This window comes from Melopsittacus undulatus, chromosome 3, assembly GCF_012275295.1.
Source record: "Melopsittacus undulatus isolate bMelUnd1 chromosome 3, bMelUnd1.mat.Z, whole genome shotgun sequence".
NCBI lineage: Eukaryota > Metazoa > Chordata > Aves > Psittaciformes > Psittaculidae > Melopsittacus > Melopsittacus undulatus.
The window spans coordinates 72071575-72099527 of record NC_047529.1 but is presented as its reverse complement, the minus strand read 5'-3'; the positions used below and the strand labels follow the sequence as shown (position 1 = coordinate 72099527).

Sequence of the window (27953 nt, the reverse complement as noted above, 5' to 3'; positions counted from 1 at the left end):
TAGGTTTAAGTAAAAAAGAACACACTTTATTTATCTACAAGGCAGTACATTTTCGTATAAAAAATTAAGTGCAGGTGAAGCCGCACCAAATGCTTTTAAGGCAGCAAAGTTAGAGGCTGTTATAAAAAAACCCAAACAATAAAAAAATAAAATAAAATCAGTGTTTTGCCATATTGGTAAAGATTTGGTACGGCAGTACATAGAACCATGTATTTCTAAGAACCTGATTCAGTATACAAGACCCAAGCTAGGGAACAATTAGGTAGACATGGAACAAAACAAACAACATGAACACAACAGCGATCTCCCAAATGTATGAAGGTGCAATGCATGCTGTTACAAACCAATGAGAAACAAAACAGCACATCTAGACAAAAAAGAAAAGAAAGTCTCCCAGGAACAGTGTTCAAAAATATTGCTTATAAAAAAACAAAAGGGGAAAAAATATAAGTGATGTAAAAAAATTTAAAATAAAAAGATTTGAAATGCTAGTGCATAGTCAATTAGCTAACATCAACATTTGTTTTCTTTCCATATAAAGCTCTACTCCTTTTACACTAGCAGCATGTCTACACGCTAAGGTCTGTAGCAGCAAAACACAGTATTCATTTGGCATTTACAAAATTAAATTACTGAATAAAAAATATAATTTTTCTCATAAATCTATGTTTCATACAGTAATGTTTTTTCAAGCAAGCTAATTACCCCCCCCCGACAGAAACACACAATGAATAATGGTCTAGAACCATAACAGAAAAGAGAATTTCAAGAGGCATGGATGTTTGAGCATTCATGATCTTGATCAGTCTTCCCCCTTTGCACAGACTAGGGTTTGTAGTAATGCTTTTCACTTCAGTACTTTTATACCAATGCATTTTGTTCAGTGATTTAAAATACATCTGTTTGAGTACCTGCTCTTTTATTATAAAAAATTAAAAAAGAAACAAACAAACCCCCACCCCTGGCTAGCACATCACTGAAATAACAATACTGGTGTATTAGGTCTGCTTGATCTCCAAAAGTACAAGAAAAATTATCATTATTATAAGTCTGCACTTAAGATCATTAATTACTGATTCAAACTTAGTACCTAATAATTTAGGCAAGTATCATTAAAAAAAAACACAACAAAACAATCCTCTTAAGTTGGGTGAAATCCAACAAGAATATACATGCTGAGTGACTAAATGCACTTTGTGCTGCTCCCAACTGTTGTACCACAACAAAGATAGGCTCTTCTCCCATTCATGAAAAGTTTTCATGCAGAGGAACAGGAATTTCCCATTGGAGGCGAAGTGTTCTCAAAACCATAATGCTTCTCTGTCCGTCGACCCTTTCACATCACCAGAGTCCGGGTGGGGAAGGCGGTCATGTACTTGTGTGCTTGATCTGTCAGTGCCATCTGATCCTCGATCTTCCCACAGGATGCTGACTCCCAAGTGTTGTTGAGATGCTGAATGAGAAAACAGGCAGAGAGGTTTGGGGTGAACATCATGTGATTTATTCATAGCCTTAGCTGAAGCTGTGCCTGCTCATGATTAAATGTTGCATGAACAGGACACGATGATGTCCCATCTCCTGAGAAATTGAATTCTTTACCCAACAGGAAAAAAAATATCACCCCCACTTTTCAGTTAGCGACCAGAGGGGTGGGCAAACCTGATGGCCTGCAGAGCACTCCAGCACAGGAGCCAGGATCCAAACCTCCGCACTTTCCTCCTAAGTAGCGGCTCTACAAGTCTTTCAGGTGGACTTTGTAGTCAACAGCACAGACAGTCTAAAGCCCACAGTTACAATATTCAGTGCTATGAACACATAGAAATTCCTGCCAAACCTCCATTCTAGAAATACAGCTGCTCTGCCCCTGTGTTCCCAGGACCAACCTGACAACCTTGGCAGCATGCACACACCTAGCAAAAAGTCCTGTGCTCAAAGCTGCTTTCACCTGTGAGCAGCAATTAGCACGTGCCCATTTGCAGAGCTCCTCTGGCAAAGGAGAAGGGGAGAACATGGCTCTCAGCAGAAACAGTGTTTTTAATTATCATGTAAGCCATTTCACTTCTTGTGGTATTTATGGAGGTTGCAGACACCATTTAGTATAATGTTAAAGTGAGATAAACATATCTGTGGAGAGCTGTGCACTCTGTATTTATTTACTCACTACACATGTGAGATGTTTCTCATTGCCTTGAGCCATAAACAGTAATGAAATTTCAAAGCTCCTGGAATTTACCAGTAACATACACATTTACACATGCTTTTTTTTTATTGAACTTCTTTACTTACTCAAGTGTGTCTCCCTTTACGCTTTGACATATTCCCTAAGCCCTGAATAAAAACTCTTATCATTATATAGAGCTACTGTACAAACACCCTGCATTCCAAAAAGGTGCTCCATGGAAAGCTGCCTACCAGTAAGGAGATCCCAGTACTGTTGAATATTGAGGAGGTCTATGCTCAAGATCCAAGAGAAACCCTTCTCTATTTTCCTCTGCTTTCACCAAGGATCATCTTGTGATTCAAGATCTACATTGCTCAAGAGATAGCCAAAGCCTTCCCAACACCCAGGACACTGGAGAAAGCATAATTAATGGACTGCAAACCATCTGCTAAGAGCAGAACCCTCCTGGTGAGCCCATGGCTCTTTATGTTGCTCCTAGTTGCTAACTTTGCAAAACAATCCCTACATTATTCTCCAGGCTAAATGCTTAGAGAATGTTCTTCTGACTGTAAACAGTGTTATCTGAGGCATATGGATAGTAGAAGGCTGGGCAACATATGAAATATAGATAATTTCTCATAACATGCCCTAATCAGGGCACTGGTACAAACACAGGGACAGAGGTTCCCTCCCTGCCTTGGAGGGCTTACAGCCTAAAATGGATAAATCCAATGAATAAGCAAGCAGCATAGCCAAGATGAGGGCACTCACGCTAGCTCCCTTCTGGTTGGCTTCCCTAGACACAGCTTTCTGTTCTCTGCAGACAAGTTCCAAATGCTGTCTCTGCTGTTGATGCCTTTTTGCAGGCAGAACTCTACTGAGCTTCACTGAGAGTTCCCTGAGTGAAGGAGAACCAGGTCAGGCCTCGAATTACTAAGTTTTTGCAGATTTTTGTGGGAGAGCACATCTGTTAAGTGAAAAAACACACCATACACCTCTTTGCCAGTGTGGTTCAACCTAGGCTGGCTGTATACCTTGTGCTGTGGCTGTGCCTAGAGCACATGCCACAGCCAAAATGCAGGTGTGACATACTTTCTGCATGCCGCAGACATGCATGCGACATGCCGCAGCTTCTTTCATGTTTGGTTAAACAGCTTTCAGAGTAGCTTTTTCAAAGGCACCTACATCAGCTGGGAACCTACAGCCTCCTGTTGATCTTTAGTGGGACTCTGTCACCTGTGAGTATTTTACACTATTACTTTAGAGGTTATTTGCATCAGGGACCAAATTATGCCTGGTACAATGTCATCAGTCTTACTTAGAAGCCAGATTTGGTCTCTGCACCTAAAAAGCAGTTAGTAGTTCCAGAATATCCATCATTTCAAAGGACAAAACCATGTCCAAATGGTATTTCCCTGTGATCCCCCAAAGCTTCAATGTACTGGTCTAGAAATGAGAAACAGCAGTCCCTTAAATAACTGAGAGTACGTAAGGGAGAGTCCATCTGTCACAAGATGTCAATTTTTAAAAACTAGAAGTAATTTCAGCAAGGAGTGTCCCTATCTCATGAATCAGGTTTAGTCATTAGCATCTACACTGAGCTGTTTTTATTAACAGCCATGTGCTTAGAAAGGGAAAAAAAATAAATCTATATGCTGATTATCTCCAACATCTCAGCAAGCTGCTGCATGTCACTCATTCCACTGGAAGCCTGGTCTTCATTTAACCTATGTCAGTGCAGCAGAAGCCTCTCAGGTAGGCAGTAACCCCCTGCCCTCCCTCCAGGTCAGCTGCCTCAGTGCCCCAGGGAGCACAGGGCAGCAGACACAGCAAATGACAGGAGGATCAGCTCAACCCCAAGACTTGAGTCTGCACGAAACAACTTACCCAAGTTTTGCCATAGGGACAGCACAGGAGAATCTGCCTGCAGAGTTCTGACCCTTGTATTACTTTCCCAGAAATACATTACACCATTATTTTTCCTCTTGTGACAAATTGATAAACAGAGACTAACTTTGCAGTCTCACTGACAGTGGTGAGAGCTTTGCTCTAGTAAACCAGGCAGAATTTGACCCAAATTAGTGTATTTTCTGAAGTAGTACATTTACTAAGAGTTTTCAATGCTATCCTGGGGAAGTCAGGTAACATTTAAGTGGGTATTTTTATTAACCATTTTCTGTCTGAAGCCTTGGCTCTCAGCAGCCAACACAAAACAAAACACAATGCCTTTGCCTTGCCTGCCCGACCAGACACCTGTGAAAGTCATCCTCACGCGAGAGGCTTTACTTCCCTCCTTGGCAGGGAGTGCTGGGTCCCATGACCCAGGCAGAGCGCCTTGCCAGGTCTGGGCTCACATAGCCATGTGATCCCTTGGTAAAAAGCAAAAAACACAACGCCTCCTTCCATGCCAGCACTGCAGCATGTATCGACAGGGCTCTGCTACAGGACAGTGGCAGCAGAGCCCTGAAGAAAGCAGCACTTAACAAACATACCAAAAGAGAAAAGACCCCAGCAGAAAGCTAGAGGCAAGCAGGAAAACAGTGCAGAAACCCACGTCAGACCACTCCTTTTGCAGAACGTTCATTGCATCTCTCCTGTCACATTTAAAGGTTCATTATGTTTATGGAAACATCAAACTTTTGCAACTAGAATCCAAAAGGCCTGGCCCAAACCCCACCAAAAGTGGTAGGCACATTTTAATTGATTCAGTGGATTCTCCCTACTTAAATTCAGCCATCTAAGAGCAAGGTGTTTGTTTTGGCACCTAAATCCTTCGCCAGTGGGGAAAGAAAGGGATTTCCGCAACAGAATTCATTCCGTATATAATTTTTTAATTGCCACAAAGAGCAGGAGACTACTCTTAGTTTTGCTGTCAATTAAAGGAAATTAAGCCTTTTCAGCCAGTAGTTCCACCTGTATTTTTCTCTTCCACACACAGCAGTTTTCTCTCTTTAGGTTGAAACAGGGAGTGGCTGGGAGAAGAAAGCATAGTACTATGAGTTCCCATAGGATAAAATTACAGACCCACAGTACAATTCCAGCTATGTCATTCTCCGTGGCTCATTTTTTTTTAACCTCAGTAATCCTACAAGCACATCCTTCTCCTGGCAGTAAAACTACCTCAGTGTGCTGTAATGTGCCTTCAACTGCCCTCAGGCAGATGCGAACTGTAAACAAACTGTCAAAGCTGTAACTGGGATATCCAGTTAAAGCACTTTAAATAAAAACTTGGACCATCTAGAGAAAACAGAATGGAGTAAGAGAAGACTGTGCTTTTCCAAGGTGCTTTTCTAACACAACTCATCCTTCTGCTCTGGAAGCCTGGGCCACCTTTTCATGTGTTGTCTGCATACCTTAAGAAAGCTCCTGCCCTATGACACCTTGAGTTGTTAGCAGGAGAATGCCAAAACCTAACTGCTGCAGTCCTGCAGTGCCAAGCTCTCAAACTGATGGAAGTGTAGTAAAAATCTTTGGGCAAAGAACTGCACTAGAAGACACAGTGCTTGAAGATACCTGCTCCTGGCAGGTATCTTCAGCAAAATTACTGGTGCTACATACATTAATTTAGCAAGTTGTGTTGGCATTTAAAACAAAAAAAAAAGACAAATGTGCAAAATATTTAGAGGACTTAGACTATTAGAAGGTCCCTTATCATGTTTCTCTACTGGAAAAAGCTGGGTTTCTTGCCAGTTTTCCCTTAGATTACATGGTATGGGAAATTTACAGAACACACCAATGAAAAGGCTTACAACAGAAAATGCCGTACTTCCGAAACAGTGAAACTAAACACTAAACTAAACAAAGCAAGTTCCTAGCAGAATACAGTGCGTATCATGTAGAACAGTATGTCTTTCAATTCTATCTGGGTGAAGAACTAAGATAAATCTTTGTACTTATTAAGACCAGAGAGTAAAGACTAATTAAAAACTCAAGTGACCATACATGAATTCTATTTCATTTGCTAAGGCAGAGCACTGTTTCTGCTCATGTTGCTAGTTCTCCTCTGGGACATGGGACAGCCTTCTCCTAAACACACTGCTCAGAAATACAGCTTGCTAAATGTGAGAGAGTAAGATGGTCCAACTTTTCAGCTTTTATTCTAAGCCTGATACCAGAGCTGGAAAGAGCTATTTGGCAGCACTTTCAGGAGCTTAACCCTGAAGCCCTTACTCAGACAAAACTCCTGTTTGAGATGTATGAGCTTTCCAAGTAAGATTAAAAGAAGAGATACAGAAATGGGTAAGCACCTGCAACTCACATTAGGATGTTCAGTCCCTTTCTAATTTTGTCTATAAATAACTTAATTTTAATTCACTGATCAGAAGGCATAGCTGCAAATGGCTGATAGCTAAGCTGTTGCTTTTCTTCTTTCTGCTTGCTTGGGGCAGCTGTAAATCCTGACTTGTTTGCAACCCAAATTCTGCTGCCCCGGGAGGAAAACATGCAAGGACTGACCTGTAACTTCCAAATTCCTTTTGCTCCCTCAGCTGTGCCAAGCACAAGTCCTGCACACATCAGCCACCACTGAGAGAAGGGACAACACGAGAGGGAAACCAACAAGGCTAAAGTGAAGGCACTTGCTGTGCAGATCTTAAACCTCCCAGGGCTTGAGCATAGCATGCTTCCCCCTGTCCCTTGATTAAACATGGAAGAGTATGAGATTTTGGGATCTTCTTGCACCAGAAAAACTAGAGGAAAGTCTGCTGCTGCAGCTGCCTCACCTATACTTTTTATCTTACAACCAGCTGCAAATGAAATTCCACACTTCACTTTTTTAAACAGAGAAAATTAAGCTTAACGACAGCTCACAGCCTTGAAAAGGTTAACCAAGTAACTGTTTTAAAATCCTTTAGACCTACTCTTTAAAGAAAATGGTTACATAAACCGCTGAAAGTCAGGAAATTTGAGCTGAAATGTGTCAGTCTGTGGTTAAAAAATGGAAAGTGACAGGAGCTAGGGGTTGAAGAACACTGTCTTTAGCTCGCAGGGCTTCTACCCTGTGTTGTTTCCTTTGTTACTGGGGGAAGAAGATATCAAAGCAGCACTATTTTCTTGAAAGGTTCCATTTCATGGTGTCTTTTGATAGCCTGCAGAGTTAGGTGGATGGTCTGATTTAGCCTACTTTTCTGGCTATGGTAGGTATTCCTACTGCTCCAGAGCATAATGTGAAACAAAACATAACTTTTACATAGGAAGATCCAGAAACAGGGTTTTTTACATAACCTTTTACAAGGCACTACTCAAGCAAATGCTCAGTACAGATCATCAGTTTGTCTCGGTAAGGGAATATGTTATCTCAAAATCTTAACTCTTGGAAAAGTTGCTAGTGAGGCCAAAATGCCCCTGCTGTGCAACTGAGTATTGCTTAAGTAACATAGACTGTGTAAAAATACAGGTTGTAACTAACTCCACAAATATAAAGCAGAAGTATTTGGGATCTATGCAATGGAGTGTAAGAGTAATTCCACCCCAAGGTAACACATGGGTTTGGTGAGACATCTCCTGTTCCTACCAGTAAGAGAATACCCGAGTGCGCAACTCTGAGATTTGCATGCAGGACAAAAAAGCTGGCTGAACCTCCTCAGCTTACCTGAAAGGTCCTACAAACAGCTGCCTTTACATCCAACACTTATAGAGACTTATGCAGGGGATCAAATGAGGATGAAGCCCTGACCTCACACGCCAGGTGATGCAACATGCTGTTCCTCCTAAGGGATGGTGATTCATATCATGCTATCTAATATGCTCATCAACTCTTATTTACCAAGTTGCTTATGATCATTCCTGTATCCAAAATGCAATAAGTAATCAGGCATTTTGTGAGTGGATTACTAGCAAAGTACATTTTTCTTTATGTAAATGCAGTGCGAATTATTAAAGCGATGAAAAATACTGTGGGCTGGTGAAAATACTACCTCCCTCTTACACAAGTTCAAATTTAAGAGAAAATGGAAATCGAAGAGCCAAGCATATACAAAAAAGAAAGTTTAGTGCTCTCTTTCTCTCTTCCCTCTCCATACACACATCCAAAGGTGCAGAGTGCTATAATTCTTACTTGGACTGAAGTCAATGAGAATTTGTGTAAGAACATTTGGATCAGTCCCAAAATATTAACAGCAGTAATGTAAACATATGCAGTCACAATTAAATTTTACCCAGATGAGTTACCTCGTGTTTAATGACTACCTGCGTGGCATCAGTGGATTTAGTCCAGTGCTTGTGTGTGTCAGCACATGTGTACATGTACAAGGGCGATATACCAAACTAGAAAGTGTAGAAAGCATAGAACAAGAACATGCTAAAAACTGGTCACATAGAAAGTGCTACCAGTCAAAATCAAGCACAAACACTAACATTTCCAGTTGATCTGCACCCTCTAGACAGGCCCTGTCCCCTCACACACATCCATCTCCATTGGGATGGAGGGGGAGAAGTATTAGGGGCAGAGCAGAAACAGTTTCTGGTGTGAAAAAGAACCAGACTGCTTGTCCTTTCTGAACTGTACGAGGCCAAACTCCCTTCTGGTAGGACGCCAAAGAGTCTTACCAGAGAGGAAGCAGATTCTCCCTTTTAACCCTGACACTGAGCCCAAGTCACAGAGCACAGCAATTGCCAGACAATACTGAATTGTTATAAAGTCTGTATTTCATTCTGAAAAACCTGTCTGTGCCACCATCACAGAAACCCCCAGGCTCATTCTTCATTTAAAATGACATTTCAGCTGAAACACTCAATGGTTCATCGGCAGAAAGAATAATTTTACGTTCTTCATACTGGTACACTGAGAAGCTGCATACTAAGTATTCATTTGGGGAGCTCTTTACAACTGCTTTTTCTTTCAGTTCAACATGTTTTAAACACTGAGGTGAGTTGGGAAGTCCTTTTTAACTCAGTTACTACTTAAGTCCTCTTTATCCGAACAATGAAAACACCTGACTTTTAACATGCTTTTCCTTAGCAAAGACTGAAGAATTGGATCCTACAAACTGACTCATGTAAACTTCCTGAAAAAAAAACAGTGTGAGTGAGGAGAGAAGGTTAAACAAGCCCTTTCATTTACAGCAGCTTGTAAAGAAATTATTTTTAGATAGCAGGAAACATAACACTGCTATGCCAAAGATCAAAAGATCCTATTTTACAGGCACCTCAGATGCTTCATTTTTATTACAGGCAGAGTGCAGGCAACTACCACTAACAGGCCAATGCCAACATGCTCTGTTTAGATACCTTAAAATGTTGACCTAAACCCAGAGAGAAGCCTGGCATTTGCGTGGAGGACATGGCCAGGTGTTGGAGTGCTGGCAAGTCAGTGGGGCTAAATGCATAGGGACCAAGAGCCTCATCCCATGACACCAACTCCAGCAACCCACTACAAAACTGGAGCCCTGAGCTCCTCTGCCATGAGGTGGTCTGAATTCAGTCCCTAATCAACTCCCCTAAGGCGCAGTGGATCTTCAAACCTTCTGCTTAGCCATCAGCTGTGGCGCAGCTAAGAAATACGATGAGAAAGAATGAGCAAAAGGGATTGTGAGTCTTTGGCCCCTATGGACACTCCCATGCAGATTGGAGACAGTCCCTGACCTCCAAAAGTTCTTTTCATCAACGATTTTGCAGTGCACAATACAAACCTACTCCATGGCAAACTGTGCCAAATGGGGATGTGTGAAATGTTAATATCTCACTTTAAAATGCCTGGCTGGAGATGCTTAATCAAAACCAGGTTTTATTCATTCCTGCCTACTGCAAATAAACTCCTAATGTAAATTCTGGAAAGAGAAAGGAAAGAAAGGATTACCTATGTGAGCTACCTGTCAGAAAGTCAGGAGCTATGGAGTTATAATTTCCTTTTTGACAATGACTCACCCTGGGGAATGAGACACTTTGGCTCAATTTTTGTAGCTAGGGAAAGGCTACAAAATCACTTATTAATCTACCTCAAAAATACTGGTTGTGGTGGAAGGATAATTAATCATTATCTACATTGCTTTTCATTTTCTGAATTACTTTCTATGAGCCCAATCTAAAGTCCACAAGACTCAACAAAGAGGCTGCTAGTGACTTTGGTGGGCTTTGGATCAGGCCCTATGTAACAGCCATATTTTAAAGTACAGCAAATTTATACATTTGTTAACACCTGAGAAAAGCATAAATATGTAAAAACCAGCCTCACATCTGGCTTACATTACAACATTTGCCCATTTCATTAATTTCAGAGATTCCAAAATGTGCAACTGGCTGGAAGGATTATGAGGCCCCTTGAGACCACTGGTTAAAACCACATTTCTGGTACGACCTCAGCCCACACTCAGGGAAAGGCCATCTTGGTGCTTGGCTGGATGGGCAATACTGGCCACATCTGTGCTGGCCAGCCAGGCAGTGCCAGAGTCTCTCCTTTTGCCCCAAAGCCAGTGACAACCTCCGGCCACCACCACGCCACTCAATTCTCCTGCTCTCTAAAACAGCAGGATTGCCTACAGCAAGTCTATAGGAAAAAGCCTCTGGCCCACGTTAATGTTCAGTCCCATCAATTTAGCTCTGGAGCCAGCTGAGTTACCACACTCCATGCTTGGGGTTTGCCCTGTTTAGGTCCTTGGCAGAGCTGTAGCCTTTGCGCTCTCACACTCCACAGGTACAGTGAGATCCTCAGCCACCATCATCTAAACATATCATTCTTCCACACTCAACACTTAGAATCAGTCTGTGAAAAAGCAATATTGATATACAAAGGGATTATTTATCAAAGAATGGTTACCTGCAGCGGACTAGTTAGTGGTCTGTTCCTAGGTACTGCAACTGTTTTGTGAAAACTACCATCCTCTTCAGCCACAGGCATCTTTAAAATGGAGCTGGTGAGAAGATTCTGAACAGGAAGAGAAGAAAAAAACAAACATTTTTCAGTCATTCAGGAGAAGAACTTGAGTTTGAACATATTAAAAGCAAACTCAGCCTGACTGCAGAGGATGCGACACCGGACACGGTCACAGACAGAGCGCTAATCCCTGAGGGCAGACCTCAGCTGAGGATCCCTAAGACTTGGCTTTGCAGGAGCATTGCCAAGCGCAAAGGTTTTTCATCCAGTGAAATGCCCAAGTGCAAGAATAACAGTAAGACTGAGCAGCCCTGGTGAAGCAAAGGGACTGTGCTCACACAAGGTCTCATTTGCACAAAACAAAACAGACTCTCTTTCTTTTACCAGTTTTATCTCTGTGACCTAGTCATTTCTATACACAGGTGCAGGCATCCTCCAAACAGAGACTCTTTACAAAGACTCTAGGCTGCACAATGACTGCAACTTCTTCTACCTTCTATAGGCATTACAGTGATCATGATCAGTGCACAGGATTTTGCTTCTTGTGATTAATACAGGAAAATGATACAGGAATAATCAATAATGCTGACCAGTGAGGAATTAGATACGAAATATTTTCTCTTTTGCATTTAAGAACAGAACAGGGATGTAAAACAGAAAAATCATTTGGTGGTGTGAAAACTTGCACTCACTGGCACATCTTCCATAGTGGATGCATGTGTGAAGAGCTGAGTGTTCAGGTTTTCTCCTTCCCAGTGATTCGAGCAGAAAAAATTTCCAGCTTTATCTGTTGGAGACTCCACCTGAAATCAGGAAAGGCACCGTGATAAAAACCAGTACCTAACTGACCAGAAGGTGATTTATCTGTCAGTTGCTTAGTAAATGGAATAAATATTCTTCACAGCCCTGAATAATACATGTTTACAGTACTGTCTTTGAAAGCACCATTGCTCTTCACAGAGGAAAAAAGTTCAAGGTTCTCAAAAGAATCCCCACCTAATAAAACTTTGGATACTTGCACTCAGTGCTGTCAGTATTCAGGAGTTTAATCCCCTGGAAAGAATTGAGAATATATGTATTTTTAGAACTTTAGTGACAAAGTAATATAATGCAATGCCCTCAAATGTTCAGGTTTCTAAGTCACTCCATGGAGCTTGGTCCCCGTAGGGCTCTTCTATAGTTTTCACCAATATTAGAAAAATTCAGTCCAAATTCCTATCTAATTTTTTCTTTTTAAGTTTCAAACGAAAACTACATTAGAACGGCCCAAGCAAACCCCTGCTGGAAACAGCAAAAAGACTTCTATGGAAATCAATGGGAGATGAATTAGGCATGCCTAGTATACTATATAGAACTGACACTAAGATCTTGGGGCTCACATGAAAGAAAAACAGACACAGCTATTTAACAGAAAAGGTATTGGTATAAGTTTCTCAGTAAAGAGTGATGAATTAAATTGCCTCAGGCAAGTTTGAGATTTACCTCTTGTTTGATTTTCTTCAGCAAAGGGGGGCCGCTTTCATGTAGCCCAGCCACTATTGCAGATTCCTCTGACTCCTGCTTGATAACGTCCTGCAGATCTTCTACAAGATGAGTCGGAGTTTGAGGCTGAAAGGAAGAAACGTTATACCAAGTCCCAGAACATCCCTCTACACTAATATCAAAGCAACTTTTATCATTGTTTCCTTCTTACCAGCATCTTCAAAGGACCATATTTGATTTCCTGAGCTGCAAGTGCATTTTTGAATGGAGTGGGTGTTCTTGGAGAGCTCTCTAATATCGACCTCTTGATTGCTGGAGTTCTGAAACTTTAAAAAGAGGGAGAAAAACTTTAAAGGAACGTGCTTGAAAATATTACCTCTTTACTGAAATACGTGCATACACACAGTGGCTGCTTTAAGACTTAAATATTTTCCTGCAACCCTATTTTGCTTTTCCAGCAGAACATCTATTTAACTGTGGTAAGGTGAAATGGCTTTATTTAAAGAACTGCTGAGTGCACAGTCGTCCTGTATTAATAACCTACCTCCACAGGTATAATGTGGAAGTTTTTCTCCAAACTTAGAAAAATCAGCATGTGTCAGCAAACAACTCTGCAGGAAGCATACAGCAACCAAGCACTCTGGTTGTGTACAAACTTGAAGAAATGAACCCTCGTGAATCCGGCATGACAATGTGATAACAGACTTACACATGATTTTCCTTCTGAGCTTTGAAAGTCTGGTCCCTCTGGAATGGTGTGGTGACAGCCATCTTATGGCCACACACTGGCGTGGATGTTAGTGCAGGATTGTCCAGGGTCACGTTTTCGTGGTTGGATGAGGTGTTTAAGAACTGCAGGCAGGGAAAGGAAAAATCAACAGGAACAGGCGGATTACAAGGTTGACTTGACTTCTTACGTTGATGCTACTGAACAAAAGAAAAATAAACTATTTCCTTATGGTTGACATAAGTGATGGGGGTACCTGGCTACATGGCAAAACAATACTAAACAGTCTGGCTGGAGCACTCAGGAAGCCAAAATGAGCACTTCTAGACAGGGAAGTTACAAAGAAAATGGCCAAAAAGTCCAAAGAGAAACACCCTCCACCACTTTAAGAGCCAAATCTTAACAGCCTGATTTGGATTTTCTACAAATAAATATTAATTAAGAGCAGTGAGCCCAAGTATGAACTGGTTGAAAATGAGTAAGGGATGTTTCAGGAACAAACCCACAGAAACTAGGTCTAAATTCTACAAAATATTCATGGGGGAATCTACGTGCTTTTAAGGCAGTAAATAAAGTGTTTATGACAGGAAAAAATCTCCTATCATCTCTATCAAAACAAAGTCCTCCATTTTCACAGCATAAAATTAAAACTGCCACCTGTGATGGCTGCATGGATTGCTTTGCAATAGAACAGACTGAAAAGAAGGTGGCATTATTAGTCTGGAGAAAATTGCTTTTGTATATGTTCTATTCAGTAGCCTAAACTAATTTTTCCATTTCTAGTGTGTAAAAATCTGTGAGCATAGTGGTATCCTTTATCATGACAACAATTCACCATATTACCTTCTAGACTCAATTTGCATTGGATTAAAAACACTTTATAAAAATATGTAAGAAAATACAGACTTCACTGGGTAAATGATATATGATTAAATACCTCATAGGTAATGGAAGATACAGTGGGGGATAATTACAATGCAATCTTTTGCTATCCTTCATGAAATGGTGTTTCTCTGACTGGAAGGACTAAAGCCAAACCAAAGCAAAACCACCACAAACAGACAAACAAAAAACCCCAAACACTTTCAAATAGTGCTACAGCTGTGAAACAAAGCAACCATCCACAGGAATTTGGAAGTGCATGCCAGGCGATTTTAACAGGCCATTTTCCTCCTCATTCCTATTTCGCTCCACCCATGTGGCCTGGGTTGAGGACGGCAAGCCATGATTTGAATTTTCTGGTTCTTGTCAGTTTGTCTCACAACCTGAATGCTATTTAAATGCAGTTTGGGGTTTTCTAGGTCAATGAATCATACTGTAAGTGGACAGAGATGGAAAGTACTACAAATGATCAGAAATGTTAAACTCTAGTAGGTGAAGGAGTTAACAGCAAGAGCAAAGCGAGCAAATCACATTCCCCTACAAAAATGATCCAAATAAAAACCAAACAACTCAAAACCCCAAAACAACCCAAGCCCCACAGACTAAATTAGAAGAGAATCAACAGTTAGCTTGCTGATGATCTAACGTCAGCAGTGAGGACTAAGAGCAGTGAGAAGATTCAAACATGGAGTGAAATCAACAAGTGCAACAGTAATTAGTCATTTGTTCCAAAGGATTAGTTTCTAAATTGTTAAGGCTGGGGTGACTTTTGAGAATTAGTAACATCTGTGCAGAAGTCTTGATCTACCTGCGAGGGAGAGAAGGGCAGGCTTTTGACAGGGGAGCGCTTAGGAGGAGTTGAGCTGCTGACGTCAGCTAGGACCAAGCTGCTACTGTGCCCACTGGCTAAGGGGCCGGAGTGCCCTCTCCTTTTGCGAAGAAGGACCCATGGAGACGCACTGCCCTGTGAGGCAGATAAGGACTTTGGTGAGCCAGGAGAGCCCTGACTCGACATGATTTTGCTCAAGTTTGTGCTGGGGTGTCCTTGAGGTCTACAAGCACTGGCCCCTCTTTGCTGAAGCTTTGCAACTTCGCCTGAGGGAGCTTTGCTAGACGAAGTGTCTGTGTCTTCAAAGAATTCAAAACTGCTGAGATCACCCCATGATGAAGGATCCTGAAACAACGTGGGAGGCACGGAGCTATAAGACAGTGTATAGTGCCACCTCATGAAAATACAGTGCTAGGATATGCCCGTAACCAACAACAACAAAGTCTTTCCCAGTTCGGTTCAGCTTGACCCTGTTTATTTGAGTAGTAACACTGTGAAGGCCTATTTGCGTTTTCAATATATACTCTGATCACATCAAACTGCCAAACAGCCTAGTAGTGTTGCTGGCAACTGAGTCACTAGAGAAACAGTGAGTCAAATGATGTCCTTACTATCTACTTGAGCAGGGTTTTCTGCTTGTTATGAAGACAGTGTCTCTTGCTACCAAAAATGTATGCCTTGGGCTCTAAACCAAGACTGGTCTCCTCCTAGAGCACACGCTTGCTCTGAGTGTGCTAACTGGGATGCGTTGCTGCATAAAGCAGATACCTCTGCTTCTGCTGAAGGAGGGTGCCACCGACAACATTTCAAAGTGCCACTTCTGTTGCATCTAGTATCCCAAAGACCACCATAAGAAAAGGCCTATGTCAATGTTAGTCAGCTACTTGGCATTTAAAATCCATGTTTCCAGTCCTTCACATATACCAGGGCAAGCTCCTTAAACTCTGAGAAGCAGCCATTGAAGCTACAACAAAAAATTCTAGAAAATGGTGTGGACACAAGCAACCACACATAAATCTATGGCATATGTCATTTCAACTCTAAGTATTACTTAATTGTTTAAAATTTTTCATGGTGTCTCTGATTTCATTTTAAGGAGGCTCAATATCAAGAGATTATTTCAAGCTCCTATTGTGCAGTTTGCTAAAAATCACATTCCCATACCAAGATATAGCAGGAAAGGGAGACACCCACAAAAAGCATAGGTAACCACGCTTGAGGGCTTCATTTATGAGCAGCCACATTTTGTTATGTCAGAAGCTAAGCTTCAGATCCTGTAGCAATTAGAAGCTACTTAGAAAAAAAAAGAAACACATTTAGGATGGTCCCAGTTCCTCTCCCCTTACTCCTTGACCACGCACAGATCCACCTGAGGCAGCAAGTCTACTTACGGAGTCTATTAACTGAAGTGTTTCTGCAAATTCTAAGAGATTCTTAACATTATCCAGGATGTTGCTCTGGTGAACAATCATGCACCGTGCAGGGGATGCACTTTCCTCAGGTAGGCAACCATGATCCACTGGTGGAGATGGAGTACAGTGGTGATGTTCCCCCAAACAGGAAACAGGTGCATTGTCACCACTGCTCCTGGTACTGTCAGCAACTGTGGTGCTGTGCCAGCCGGGGTAGTTTGATGTGTGGTTCTGTGTCTAAAGGAAGAAGGAAAAACAAAAAAGAAAAGGGAGGGGGGAGGAAGGCAGAAGGAACTTAGCAATGAAATTGTACAAGGTGTCAGATGCCACTGAAGGAAAGATAAAAGTAGTTGCATCATCATCTAAAAGCTTATGCCTATGAAACAATTGTCAAGATGTTTCCTTTCATCAGTGCAAGATCTTGTTTTAAGTAATATCAGCATTGTATTTGTTATCCCAAAGTTACCTCATAATTTACTTCCAGGATTATAAGCGTATCTCATTACTAACACATAGTCAACTCATTCTGTATTACTCCAAAAGCTCAATGTGTCTGCAAGTCATTTTCTGTGAGAAGCAAGAAATGGCAGGATTTCCCTACTGAGCGCTCAGCACTGCAGAAGGCTAAAAGGTTTGAGAGTTAGAGTTGCTTTTGTTTGCTTATCTCCTTTTCTTCTTCTATCCCTGTCTACAGCTACAGCTTACACCAATGCAATGAAGAGGCTGTCAAATCAACGTGGTTAGGAAAGCAGAAGAACAAATTAACAGAAGTTTCTTTCCAGTGTGATCATGCAACAGAAGAAATTGCAAAACATTAACTAAAGTTAAAAAGTGGCCAAACTAACGTATCATGCATGCATTTTTTTTTACTTTTAATTTAAATGCTACCCAAAAACAAAAAAAAAGAAAAGAAGAAAGAATCTGCTGGCTATCACCTATCTTCAAAAACAGTTTTGGGATTCTTGGCTTTGGTGATGGTGTTAAGTCATTATGTAAGGGTTTTCACAAGTTAACATCCAATAGCATACACAACAAAGTGTGAGACTTCAGTAATAGCCAGCATTTGCTCTGCACATGCAGTTATGAAGAATCAACATTACTGGGAGAAGTAAAACAAACCGTCAAACATGCACCAAGTCTGAAGCTTACAAAGTGTATAAAACACAGCTGAAGGAAAGAGTATAACAGAGAAGGAAAATCTAATGCACAGGCACTACACTTTCATTGCATGAACCATTGCACACATTCTGAAATGCAGATCCCATTGATTTCAGAGCTGTGGGATCTTATTTTTGTACAATCTTGGTGTTTCCAGTATCACACGTTACAGAGCCCAGCCCTGCACGCACTTTGTGAAGTAAAATACCTGTGGATTGTTTGCTTTTTTTTCCAGTTGAAAAATTTACAAAGCAAATATAGACTATATGTGCTATGTTTCATCCTTTTAAAACTGAAATATAGAGCCATGATTAGTATTGAAGGCAGATGGGGAGTAAAAGTTAAAAAGACAAGCACTGGGGTAACGCTGCTATCCCTCCATCCAAGCACACAGTGACAATCTTACTGGTAATGCCTGCTGCCCTTTCAGTTCATTCTCAGTCGACATTAGTAGCAACTCTAATTCCTTTATTCGCTTTTCTTTCTCAGGGTCTTCATCATTATAGTGTCTCTGAAATTAAGAGTTAAGGGAAAAGAAAAGATAAAGGTCTGATAGGATGTAGCAACTAAAATGCTTATGGCTTGCCGTCCTGTAGTTATAATAGCCAAATTAGACTCAAAGATGAAACAAACTTCAATTGTGCTTTCCACTACCAAAGTCCCTGCTGAATTTCAGTATAGACATTTGAAATGGAGAAAGTGAAAGCATTCACACCAGATGTCAACTACTGTGTTTAAAATCCACTTCAGAAGAAGCAATTATTAGCCATGTTAGAACTCCCCCACCTTCCCCATTTTCTTTCATCACACTTCTTACATTAAAATGTCTCCTTAATGTACAGTGTCTGCATTTTGACTTAGCAAAAGTTTAACAAATTGACTTGTGAAGTGAGGTACAAGTTATCTACCTGAATAGCTGCAGCAGCTGGTTGAGGAACATTGACAATATTTACGTGCAGTGCTACTGGATACGGGATCTGACCAGGGACCTAAATCGAAAACCAAAAGACACTAAAAGTTATTATTTCTATCATATTGCCTCCTGGCATTATGAATTTATGTTAAACATACTTTGGTTTTAGGTACTTAGTATTTATAATCTATGGAAATGAAACAGCAAAAAAAAAGCCCCTCACTCAAAAAAATGTTTACAAGAAACGTAAACAGTTTTTTAGGAATATGACCATGAGCATTACAGAGGAAGAAAGAAAATTCAGATATGAAATATCTACCCTTCCTGAAAAAGATGAGTAATTTATAGATACACTTGTAAGATTTTGCTAAATTGAAGTGAAAATGCAAAAGATGCAATTTATATCATCTAAAAGTCTTCAATGGAGCTGTCTGAAGCAGCAGGCTGTTTCATTATTAATCATTAATAGAAAAGGAATCAGATTAAAAACAATACTTGTTTACTTGGTTCCAACAGGCAACCCACAAACAGAATACTACTAAAGGGAACATGGGAGATTTTGAGACAGAACACAGAATTAATCAGAATCAAGTGATTTTCAAGAAATGTAATATTCACCAGCACAAGAAACAGTACTAGGAACATTTTCACTGCCTATGAGACGTTAAAAAAGCTGAACCTGATTCCGTCACCTGAATGCCTGCAATCAATTTGAAATGTACATATTTTTGTCACTGAATGAAGTCAAAGACCTCACCTGACATCAAACACATACAAGTCCACCAAAACTGGGAGAAACTTTCATGCTTCCTGAAAACAGGTATGGCTAAATGAACAAAGCAAAATAACCCCCACAGATACACACATTTTCAGGAGCTTACATTTTGCGGCTCAGAAATGTGGTAGTAGGGGTAGTCACTGCTCAGCGCTGGCTGGCCAGCAACTGGCAGCTGTGCAGAAGGTGGGTTGTGAGCAAAGGCCATCAAATGGCTGTTCTTCTGAAAGCCAGTGGCTGCTGAGGAGTGACAGGCTTTGGAGGACTCTTGCAGGTAGCCTTCTTGCTCAACCTTGCGGCGCATGGTGGAATTCCAGTGGTTCTTGATAGCATTATCAGTTCTGCAAAGAAATTAATGTGTTTTAAAAACGAGTATTTGCAATTCCAACAGATTAATAGGCAGGAAGCTGCTGTTGGCATTTCTGTTTAAACCCTGAGCTGCTCTTTGACCTTCTTCCTGCCCCCACCTTTACAAATGCTACTCAAGACTTCTCAAAGATACTGAGTATAAAAGGTAGGGAAAAAGACAAATGGGCTACGTTTGTTTATGTACTTTTTAAAATAATCCCTAAGCCTTAGGTCCTCAATCTGTATGAAATTAATAACACCAGCTTCACCTCATTCCCATGAGGTAAGGTGACAGCAAAGGCTAACATCCTCTTAAGGCTACCCTAAAGGACTGCCAACATCATCTTCCTAAGCCTTAATATTTGAGTGGAGTTTTATTCTATCTCATTGCTGGGAAAAAAAAGAATGTGGAGAACAGCTGTGAAAAGACAAACTTCCAAGCAACTTTCCAACTGGTCACCTAGACAATGACAAAATTCTGCTATGCACACAAATTCAGTAAACAAAGCTGTTGGGATTTTTCTTAGCTTCAGAAAAACTGAGATTCAAATTCTCATATACATGAGTCAGAAAAAGCAAACTTAACAAGTCTATGAGATTTTAAGAGCGAGTTTGGAAACAGCTATTTGAAACACATCACCACCACATAGTATCATTGAAAGTGGTATCTGTGATACATGGAAGCTACAAAGAAACCTTCCAAAGGGTAATTCCTTTATTGTTTTCTTCTAGAAGGTGAAAGCAGACTACGGAATGCCAGGTTAAAAGACTATAATGATCTCAGCATTATACTTAAGCCTTGATGATATTTCACCAAATAGCAGGAATAAAAATGGGAAAGGAAACCTCCCCCTTGCTTACATTATTTGCTTGACTACACTTTATGTTGAGTCACTTTTACTACAGAGTGAACAAGACACTGACTCTTGAAAGCACAAGCTTTCAACAAAATGAATCCTTCCAGGACCAAAGTTTGAGGGAGTCAGTTTCTCCTGTTTTACCCATGGATTTTGAACAGGCCAAAATGATCTGGATGATTCAGGAGCAATTGAAAATGTTGAAGCAGCCTTCTCTTAAATTGTTTTGAATAAACAGCCTGGATTTCATGTCAAAGGTATACCTTTAACCAAATGTAAATTACAGTCCACTACCAGAGCCTGATCCTTGCCTGTTAAATCAATCTAAATTTTGACAGTTATTGCAAGCACAAATAAGACGCACAGACATTTAGGAAATTCTTATGGTCTTGCTCTACTTACTAGCTCTTTTTTTACCTATCGTAAACATTAAAAGCATGCAAAAATAGCGTACTGTTCCATGTACCGACCAAACAGCATAGTTCCCCAATGAGAAAAACCACACCAATGTCACTGGCTTTCCAGGTTTTGATTCCACAGTTTTCTGACTTATAAAGTGCAGCCTGAGGCAACTGAAATGGACTGCTCAGACCTGCAGCTTTTTCCTTTTTAACACTTTAAGAGCTAAAGGTGTATGTCATTACCGTCCAGGCAGCAACTTTGCGATTTCTGCCCATCTGTTTCCCAGCCTCTTGTGTGCCTGGTAAATAATTCTATCTTCCTCTTCTGTCCAGGAGGTTTTCTTCACTTCTGGATTCAAATGGTTGTGCCACCTCTCTCTGCACTGTTTTCCAATCCTTCCCTTCAAATGCTTAGCAATGACAGACCAGCGCTTTGGACCGTATTTCTGCACGAGTTCTATTACCTTAGAGAGGACATAAAAACTGCTGGTATTTAATGATGCAAAATGAATCAATGAATTTTTTTCTGTGGTGGAGCAATATTTTCAACAATGTTTCTCAAAATTGTTACAGTAAAACTAACACACAATTAAGGTTCCCCACTTCCCATTCATACTTTTACCCGAAAGGAAAAATCTGGTAATAGTTAAGGCATTTCTAAACTGCAACCCTACATTACAGTGCTGTAAAGCAGCATTAATTAATTCGTGCGGAAAACTTAGCATTACAGAAATAAAAAACATTGATATTGATAGGATTGGTCTCCCTCTGGCTATATTAGTGTTGAGACCACCGAAGTCTCTAGAAGTTTTCCCCAACACATAAAATCCACTAGTGAGTCATAATCAGACAGAAAGGAAAACTGATTACCCTTTGATCCTCCTCTTTAGTCCACGGGCCTTTAATAAGTTCTGGGTTTAATACCTTCTGCCATCGGTGCTGGCACTGAACATCTGTCCGATTCTAGAGAAATGTAAAATACGCAAAGTAGACCATTCTTTAGACAAGATGAACACAGAGTGATAACACTCCTACCTAGGTACACCTGTTCCTGACATATTTCACTGCCAGCTGTGACTACTAAAACACATGGAGTGATACAGGAGTGAAAAGAAGGTGCTCAACTATCAATACTGAATCTTTGCCTTCTGCACAATAGCTGGCATGCTTTCACATGCAGTATTTCTACAACAGCCAAAGTGTTCACAAAGCAATTATCTTCTAAAGCATACTTGCAATTCACCAAAGCAATTTATTTTTCTGCGCTGAGACATTTTGTTTCAGTGTTACATTAAGCTTCTACTGCGAAACACTCTGCCATCCCCTACTTTTGCTTGTTTGATTTTTTTCCAGCCTTTTCTGAGAAGTGAAAGGAAATTGAAGTTCAGGGTTTCCACAACATTCTAACTAAATGTCTGAGCTATCCATCTGTGGAGGTTTTATATCTCCCACTAAACTGTAACTATAGAGCTACCACTCCTCTTTTCCTTACTGGGAAACCTCTGATAAAGAGTTGCCACTAGAACTGGAAACAGCAATATCCACTTACAGGAAGGAAATTGGCAATGACTTTCCAGTCTTCTGTGCCATTCTGCTCCACCAGCTTCTTCAGTTTCTCATCCTGAATCATTGAAAATAAAACCCGGATATAATTAATATTGCAATCTCTCATAATGCAAATTAAATACTTAAAAAAAATCCTTCTAGATATTTTTGCATCTATTTCTGATTCCTGAGTGTAAGCGGACATGGTCTGTAGTCTCCTCATACTTTTAAGTATGAGAAGAATCAAGATTTTTTTTCTACGACTGTGGATTTTGGAAGGTTCCTTCCTGTGCTGCAGGAGAAGACTGACTTCTGGGCTCTTTCATGACTTGTACTTATACCTGTCTATTTTACTGCTCAAAGCAATGTAACTGTTACTCTTGTATTGGATTTACAGGAGGGCATGGATGTTTAGATGCCAGGCATCAGAATTACAATTAAATTCAGTAAAACTCAGGCACCCAGCTGTCTGGGACCTCTGAATATCACAGACTTAAGCTATATATGTCTTGAAAGTAATGGGAGTTCCAGTAATTAGCTCATTGCCTATCTGGGTATAATGAATGCACAATACAACTAATGGCATTTTTTTGCTCCTGATCACTGTGAGGGAGTTGTGTGCACCTGCAATAGCAATTTTTAATGACAAGTCCAGAAATACAGACTCTAAAGACAAAACCAATCTGGTGCTGGGAAAGACTGACACAGTATAAAACAAGCAAGAATTGTCCCAGGAGATAAGAGGAGAGGAACAATCCCCTCCTTCCCCGATCACAGGCCCCCCTGTACCCAGTTCATGTGACAGGACAGTGGCCTTTGGGCTCCATGGCTATCCTTTCCTCCCAGGCCACATCACAACTACATCCACCTCTCTAACAGCAGACTATGATTAAAAAAATAAACAAACCAAAAAATCCTTGTGAGAGGTCACCTGCCACTGTTGACATATCAATATACATTGTTAGAGAAGAGAAAGTCAAAACAGAACTCAAGAACTGTGTTAATGTGTTTCACAATAAACTTGAACCAGTTAAATGGCCACAGGATATCTACCTGGCAAAGGAGGTAGATACCACAATTTACCCGGAAAGTCAGCACAAGGGTATCATAACTAAAGCACATTCTGACCTTCAAAAGCAAAATACATCTTGAATGCTCAGTTTTGGTACTGCTGTATTTCTTTCTTCCAGCTTTTAATTTAGTTCCAATCCAAATCATAATGCTGCAATTAAAGTGCAAATTTCAAATGACACAAAAGGACTGCAGCAGTTTCAGCCACAGTTGTTTGCTGCTGTGGGACAGTGAACAAACGTCAGTTCTCACATAGCAACTGTTTTCAAACAAAAAGAGGCAGCAATAACAATCAGGCACTGCTGCAGGTGACCCTGAATCTGTTTCTCCAACAGGGATACACAGACTTGCATACCTGTAACATAGACCTTGGTGGACATAAAAAAAAATGGCCCTTACACATTTCATTAAAGATAAGAATGATCCTCAGAATTAAACAACACACTAATTGTAGCTAATGGGCCAAAAACATTGTCCTCATTCTTATACATGGGTCTGTCACTGAAGTTAGTGTGCAGGTAAGCAACTCGGAGAAGAACGTGATGCATGCTCTCTCCATCTTTTCACATGCAGGTGATGACTGTACTTGGATTTACCTCTTCGCGGGTCCACCTGGTTTTTCCTAAGTGACGTTTTCCAGTCTTAGGAAGCAGACCATCGTAATCATGATCATACATCTCAACATCTTCATCATCATCATCACTACTGTATATACTGCAGAAGGAAACAAGTGGAACATGAGGACTAGAGCTACTTAACTACAAAGCACAAAAAACTCCATTACAATCCTCACAAAGGTTACACAGATAAAAGTTTTAAAACTTGCACAACAAGATTTTGTTCTGCATTCTGTTGTTCTAGTATTCTGAACTGGTTCTGCTGTTTTTGGTATCCACAGATACAAGCAAAGGGCTGGCAACCTTCGTATTACTGTGCATGTTTAGACCTGCTCTTAATGTTAGATCAGTGGTGAGTTACACGTTTGGCAAACTTTCAACCAATGAAGGTTTCAAATTAAAATACAATGTTTGGTCAATAAAGAGAACTGGAGGCTGTGTCCATTACACAAGTGTATGTTCTAAACCTTTAACTCGTGCCGTGCATTATGAAAACCATTAGTGTTTTTGTATGTTTAATAGAGCAGACAGTTGTATCACTCCCGAATAAAACACACTGTGTTTAAATACAAAAAGTTAACCAACAAAATCCTTGTTTGAGAATGTGGCTATAGACCCTGTATGTGAAGACAAAAGTTTCTATAATTACTTAAAGCCATTAAGTGCAGTAAGCTGTGAAATAAAATGTGCCTGCCATTTATGAGTCTGTACAGACAAGGGCTGATGATAAGTATATTTAATATCCTGCAACCAAAAAATGAATGATTGAACCCTTTTATACTCTCCATTTCTCTAACTTCAAACTTTATTGCCTCTATTCCACTCCTAAGTCCCTCATACTGTTTTTGAAACACTGCTTCTCACCTAATTCATGACTAAGGGATTTCCCCAGAGGCTATCTAGGATAGAAAAGTCTCTTACTACTCCCTTCACAAACCATGCTTGCTCTACCCAGTTCATTAAAACTAAAAGAGAGTGTTTTGTAACACTGGTGGGCAGTATTTCATTTCCAGCTTTTAAGACATGAGCAGCAGTTCTGACCCTTCAGCTAAGAGATGATAACCACAAGTGCTAGAAAGGAGACAATGTCATGCTACAAGACTAAAAACTGTGATATATCTGATGGTATGGTATGCTGTGGTATGGCAAGGCGTGACCAAGACATTAAAATAGTTATTTTGTAATAATCAGGTTTATGCCTTTAGCTTGTTTTCAGGAGATCACATTTTAAATTAAGCTGCAGTGTGGCTGACTATTAGTCAAGACACACATACCTCCAGAATGCAAGCTGTTAAACATACATGCTTTTTAAGTACGGCAGGGTAATCACACCACACACCTTCAACCCCATTCTCTGACCTGTGGCACGTGCCATGAAAACTGCTACATGCAAGAAGCTTTCCACAGCCTGCCATGATGCATGTGGCCTTCCCCAAGCCTCTGATGGGTGGACCCCGAGACTCACCCACCTACTCACCCTCTGCTTGCCCCACGCTGCCCTGGCCCCACAGCCTGCCAGATCCCACGGCTCACTCCCTAACCCCCGGCCCACATCTCCCTTTAGGGGAAGCACCAGGTGAAGCTCCCACTGAGTACACGAGGGCCAGTGCGCACCCCTCGCCTGCAGCGTGAGCCTCCCAAAGCTCATACGTTCCAGCTGCCAGGGGGTCGGCTCCTTCCCCTGCCGTCGCCACCGCCGCCCCTCGGAGGAGACTCACTTTTCTAAGTGATACGTAGAGACAGCTGTGCGACTGCCCACATGCCAAAGGAAGTTTTGTGGCTCGATTTCCAAGTATCACTTCGAAAATGAGTTTCGCAGAGAGTAAACATCAGGTATACATCCAGCAGTGACTGCGCGGCCGCGCTTTTCAGGCGCCGCGCCGAAATGCCGCCCCGCAACGGCAGCCGGCACTCAGCACCGAACAGGTTAAAATGACTGTAGTGCGGTGCTAGTCATGTAACCGGTTTATTTAAACAACCGGGGCCTCGGTGGCACGGCAGAACTGAGCAAAACCCCCGCTGTTTTACCGGTGCCCTCCAGCAGGAGAAAAGGGCCCTGGGGTTTCGGTGGCTGCTTTAGCCAACCGGGCCTTCAGCGCTGCTCCAGAAGTTTTTATTATTTTACACCTTCGGCCGCAGCCCCGAAGCCTCCCCCCAACCGGCACGGCTCGGCTCGGCACTGCACGGCCGGGGCAGTGACATGCAGCCCTCCGCCCACCCTTCGGGAACCGCTTCAGTGCTGCCCCGGCAGCAGCTTTGAGTGTTCGCCCAGGCAACCGACTTGTGCAACGATACACCGAGAAAGGAAAGAAATAGAAGAGAGAGAGAAGGGGAAAAAATGGGGTGGAGAGGAAATGACTCGCTGCTGCTGCTACCGTGATTGAGGAATTCGGGCACCATTCCCGAGGGGCACAGCCCGCTCCCGCGGCAGAGCCCGCGCCCGCCGGGACAGCCCTGCTCTGCGCCGTCTCCCCAGGGCGGTTGGACACCCGCCGCGGCAGGGCCCGGGGCGGGGAGCGCCGCGTCCCGGCTGGAGGCGCCCGCGAGGCAGGCGACGGCTGTTCCGCTCTCGTCCCTCTCTGTCTCGGGAGAGACGGGGCGGGTGATTCACCGACAGACGCAGCGACAGCCCCGATATGACACTGCAAGTACAGCCCGGCGCTCGCTCAGTGACCCGCCGCCTCCTCCCGCATCGCAAGTCCCTCTTCGTTAAAGTGAGTCCCCGAGAGTCCCCAGTACCGCCGGACGGCGCCGCCAGCCTGGGAGGGAAAGGCAGCGCTGCCGCCTTCTCCTCTGTCACAGCCCAGGGAAAGGGGAGGGGAAGAGGGCAGGGTGCTGGGCTGCAAAGAGAAAGAGAAAAAAAGCCTCCACGTGTCCGACTCGCCGTCCCCAGCTAATTAGACAACAACCCCGCTCTGTGCGCCAGCCCGGCAGCGGCGACACGGACGTCCACGCGGCACTGACGCGCGGTCTCCTCCAGTCGTGCCCACCCCGTCCCGTTCCGTCCCGCCCGCCGGCTCCGGCCCCTGGCGTGGAGCAACAGAGCGCGGCGGGGTCGTCCTCGCCAGGGAGCGCGGCGGGCGGGTGGGCACGGGTGACAGCTCCGGCCGAGCGCCCCGTCCAGCCCGGAGTCCGCCGCCGCTGCCCACCCAGGCCGCCGCGCTCCGGCATGTGCCGAACAGCGTGTGCGGTACAAAGCCGAGCCGGGCAGGGAGCAACTACCCCGCCGAGGAGAGCCCCGCTCCCAAGGGCGAAAGCGCCGCCGCTGCAAGGACCGGTGAAGGTGAAAAGGCAGACAAGGGAGCTAGCCCAGCGCCCGCCGCCCACCTGCCATCCCACCCCGCCTGGATTAAATGAATGAATGAATGAATGAACGAATGAATGAGACGGGACGCTCTACCTGCCGCTGCCAGGCCAGCCCGACATTGTCCTGCCGTGCAGCTGCGGGGAGCGCAGCTCCGCCGGGAACCCCGCTGGCCCCCGCGGGCAGCGAGCCCCGACCCCGCCGCGACGTCCGGCAGGCTTGCGGCGCCTGTCCCGGGAACCCCGTCAAGTGGTGGGTCTGCGGCTCATCCCTCTGGGCTGCCGCACCCCCGGCGCCTCGGAGGAGGGGGAGCTCCGCGTTCCGCTTCGGGGCCGGAGGCGGAGTAGCCCAGGTGAGCGGAGGACGGGGTAGTGCCCGTCCGTTCTCCCGCCCGCCAGGAGAACCTGCTGCTGCCGTCCCTCTCCCGCGCCCCGTCTGACAGGCGCAGAGCTGAGCGGGACCGGCCGCCCCCTCCCGCAGACAGCGGGTTTACCTGTGCCGGGGTCTCCGAGCCATCCTCGCACCGGCCGCTGGGGGAGGACGGGGGAGCCCGCGCCCGCCGCTGCGTCCTGCTGCCGGGCTGCGCCCAGGCGCTCCGCCGCCGCGCACGGGAGTGCCGAGGAGCCGCGGGAGGAGGAGGAGGAAACAGGTTGAGATTAAAG

The 27953-nt window shown here is 43.0% G+C and overlaps 1 protein-coding gene across 6 annotated transcripts; it reads right to left on the bottom strand.

Annotated features, from left to right (window-relative positions):
* On the bottom strand, window positions 1-27953 carry MYB (MYB proto-oncogene, transcription factor). Of its 6 annotated transcripts, none has more exons than XM_034060666.1 (16): window positions 27785-27953; window positions 23967-24084; window positions 22304-22375; window positions 21625-21717; window positions 20998-21218; window positions 19255-19489; window positions 18369-18449; window positions 17867-17971; window positions 16282-16539; window positions 14870-15025; window positions 13162-13304; window positions 12664-12778; window positions 12453-12578; window positions 11663-11773; window positions 10914-11021; window positions 1-1453 (listed from the first exon to the last, which is right to left on the bottom strand). In XM_034060666.1, the coding sequence occupies exons 1-16, from the start codon at window positions 27805-27807 to the stop codon at window positions 1337-1339; spliced, it is 2082 nt and encodes a 693-aa protein (XP_033916557.1). In that variant the 5' UTR covers window positions 27808-27953; the 3' UTR covers window positions 1-1336. The 6 variants fall into 6 exon arrangements, with proteins under 6 accessions (XP_033916557.1, XP_033916553.1, XP_033916558.1 ...); XM_034060662.1 differs by lacking the exon at window positions 27785-27953 and adding an exon at window positions 27388-27512; XM_034060667.1 differs by lacking the exon at window positions 14870-15025 and having other exon boundaries at window positions 27785-27950.

Bases quoted from the DNA above. Each gene is read 5' to 3' on its own strand.
- MYB (XM_034060662.1), bottom strand. From the start codon at position 27,413: ATGTCGGGCTGGCCTGGCAGCGGCAG. The intron at 19,490-20,997 runs GTAATGACATAC...ATTTCTTTGCAG, and splicing joins GCAAAGTTGCTGCCTGGACG to AACTGATAATGCTATCAAGA. The intron at 18,450-19,254 runs GTAAGCTCCTGA...TTTTCGATTTAG, and splicing joins ACATTTCTGAGCCGCAAAAT to GTCCCTGGTCAGATCCCGTA.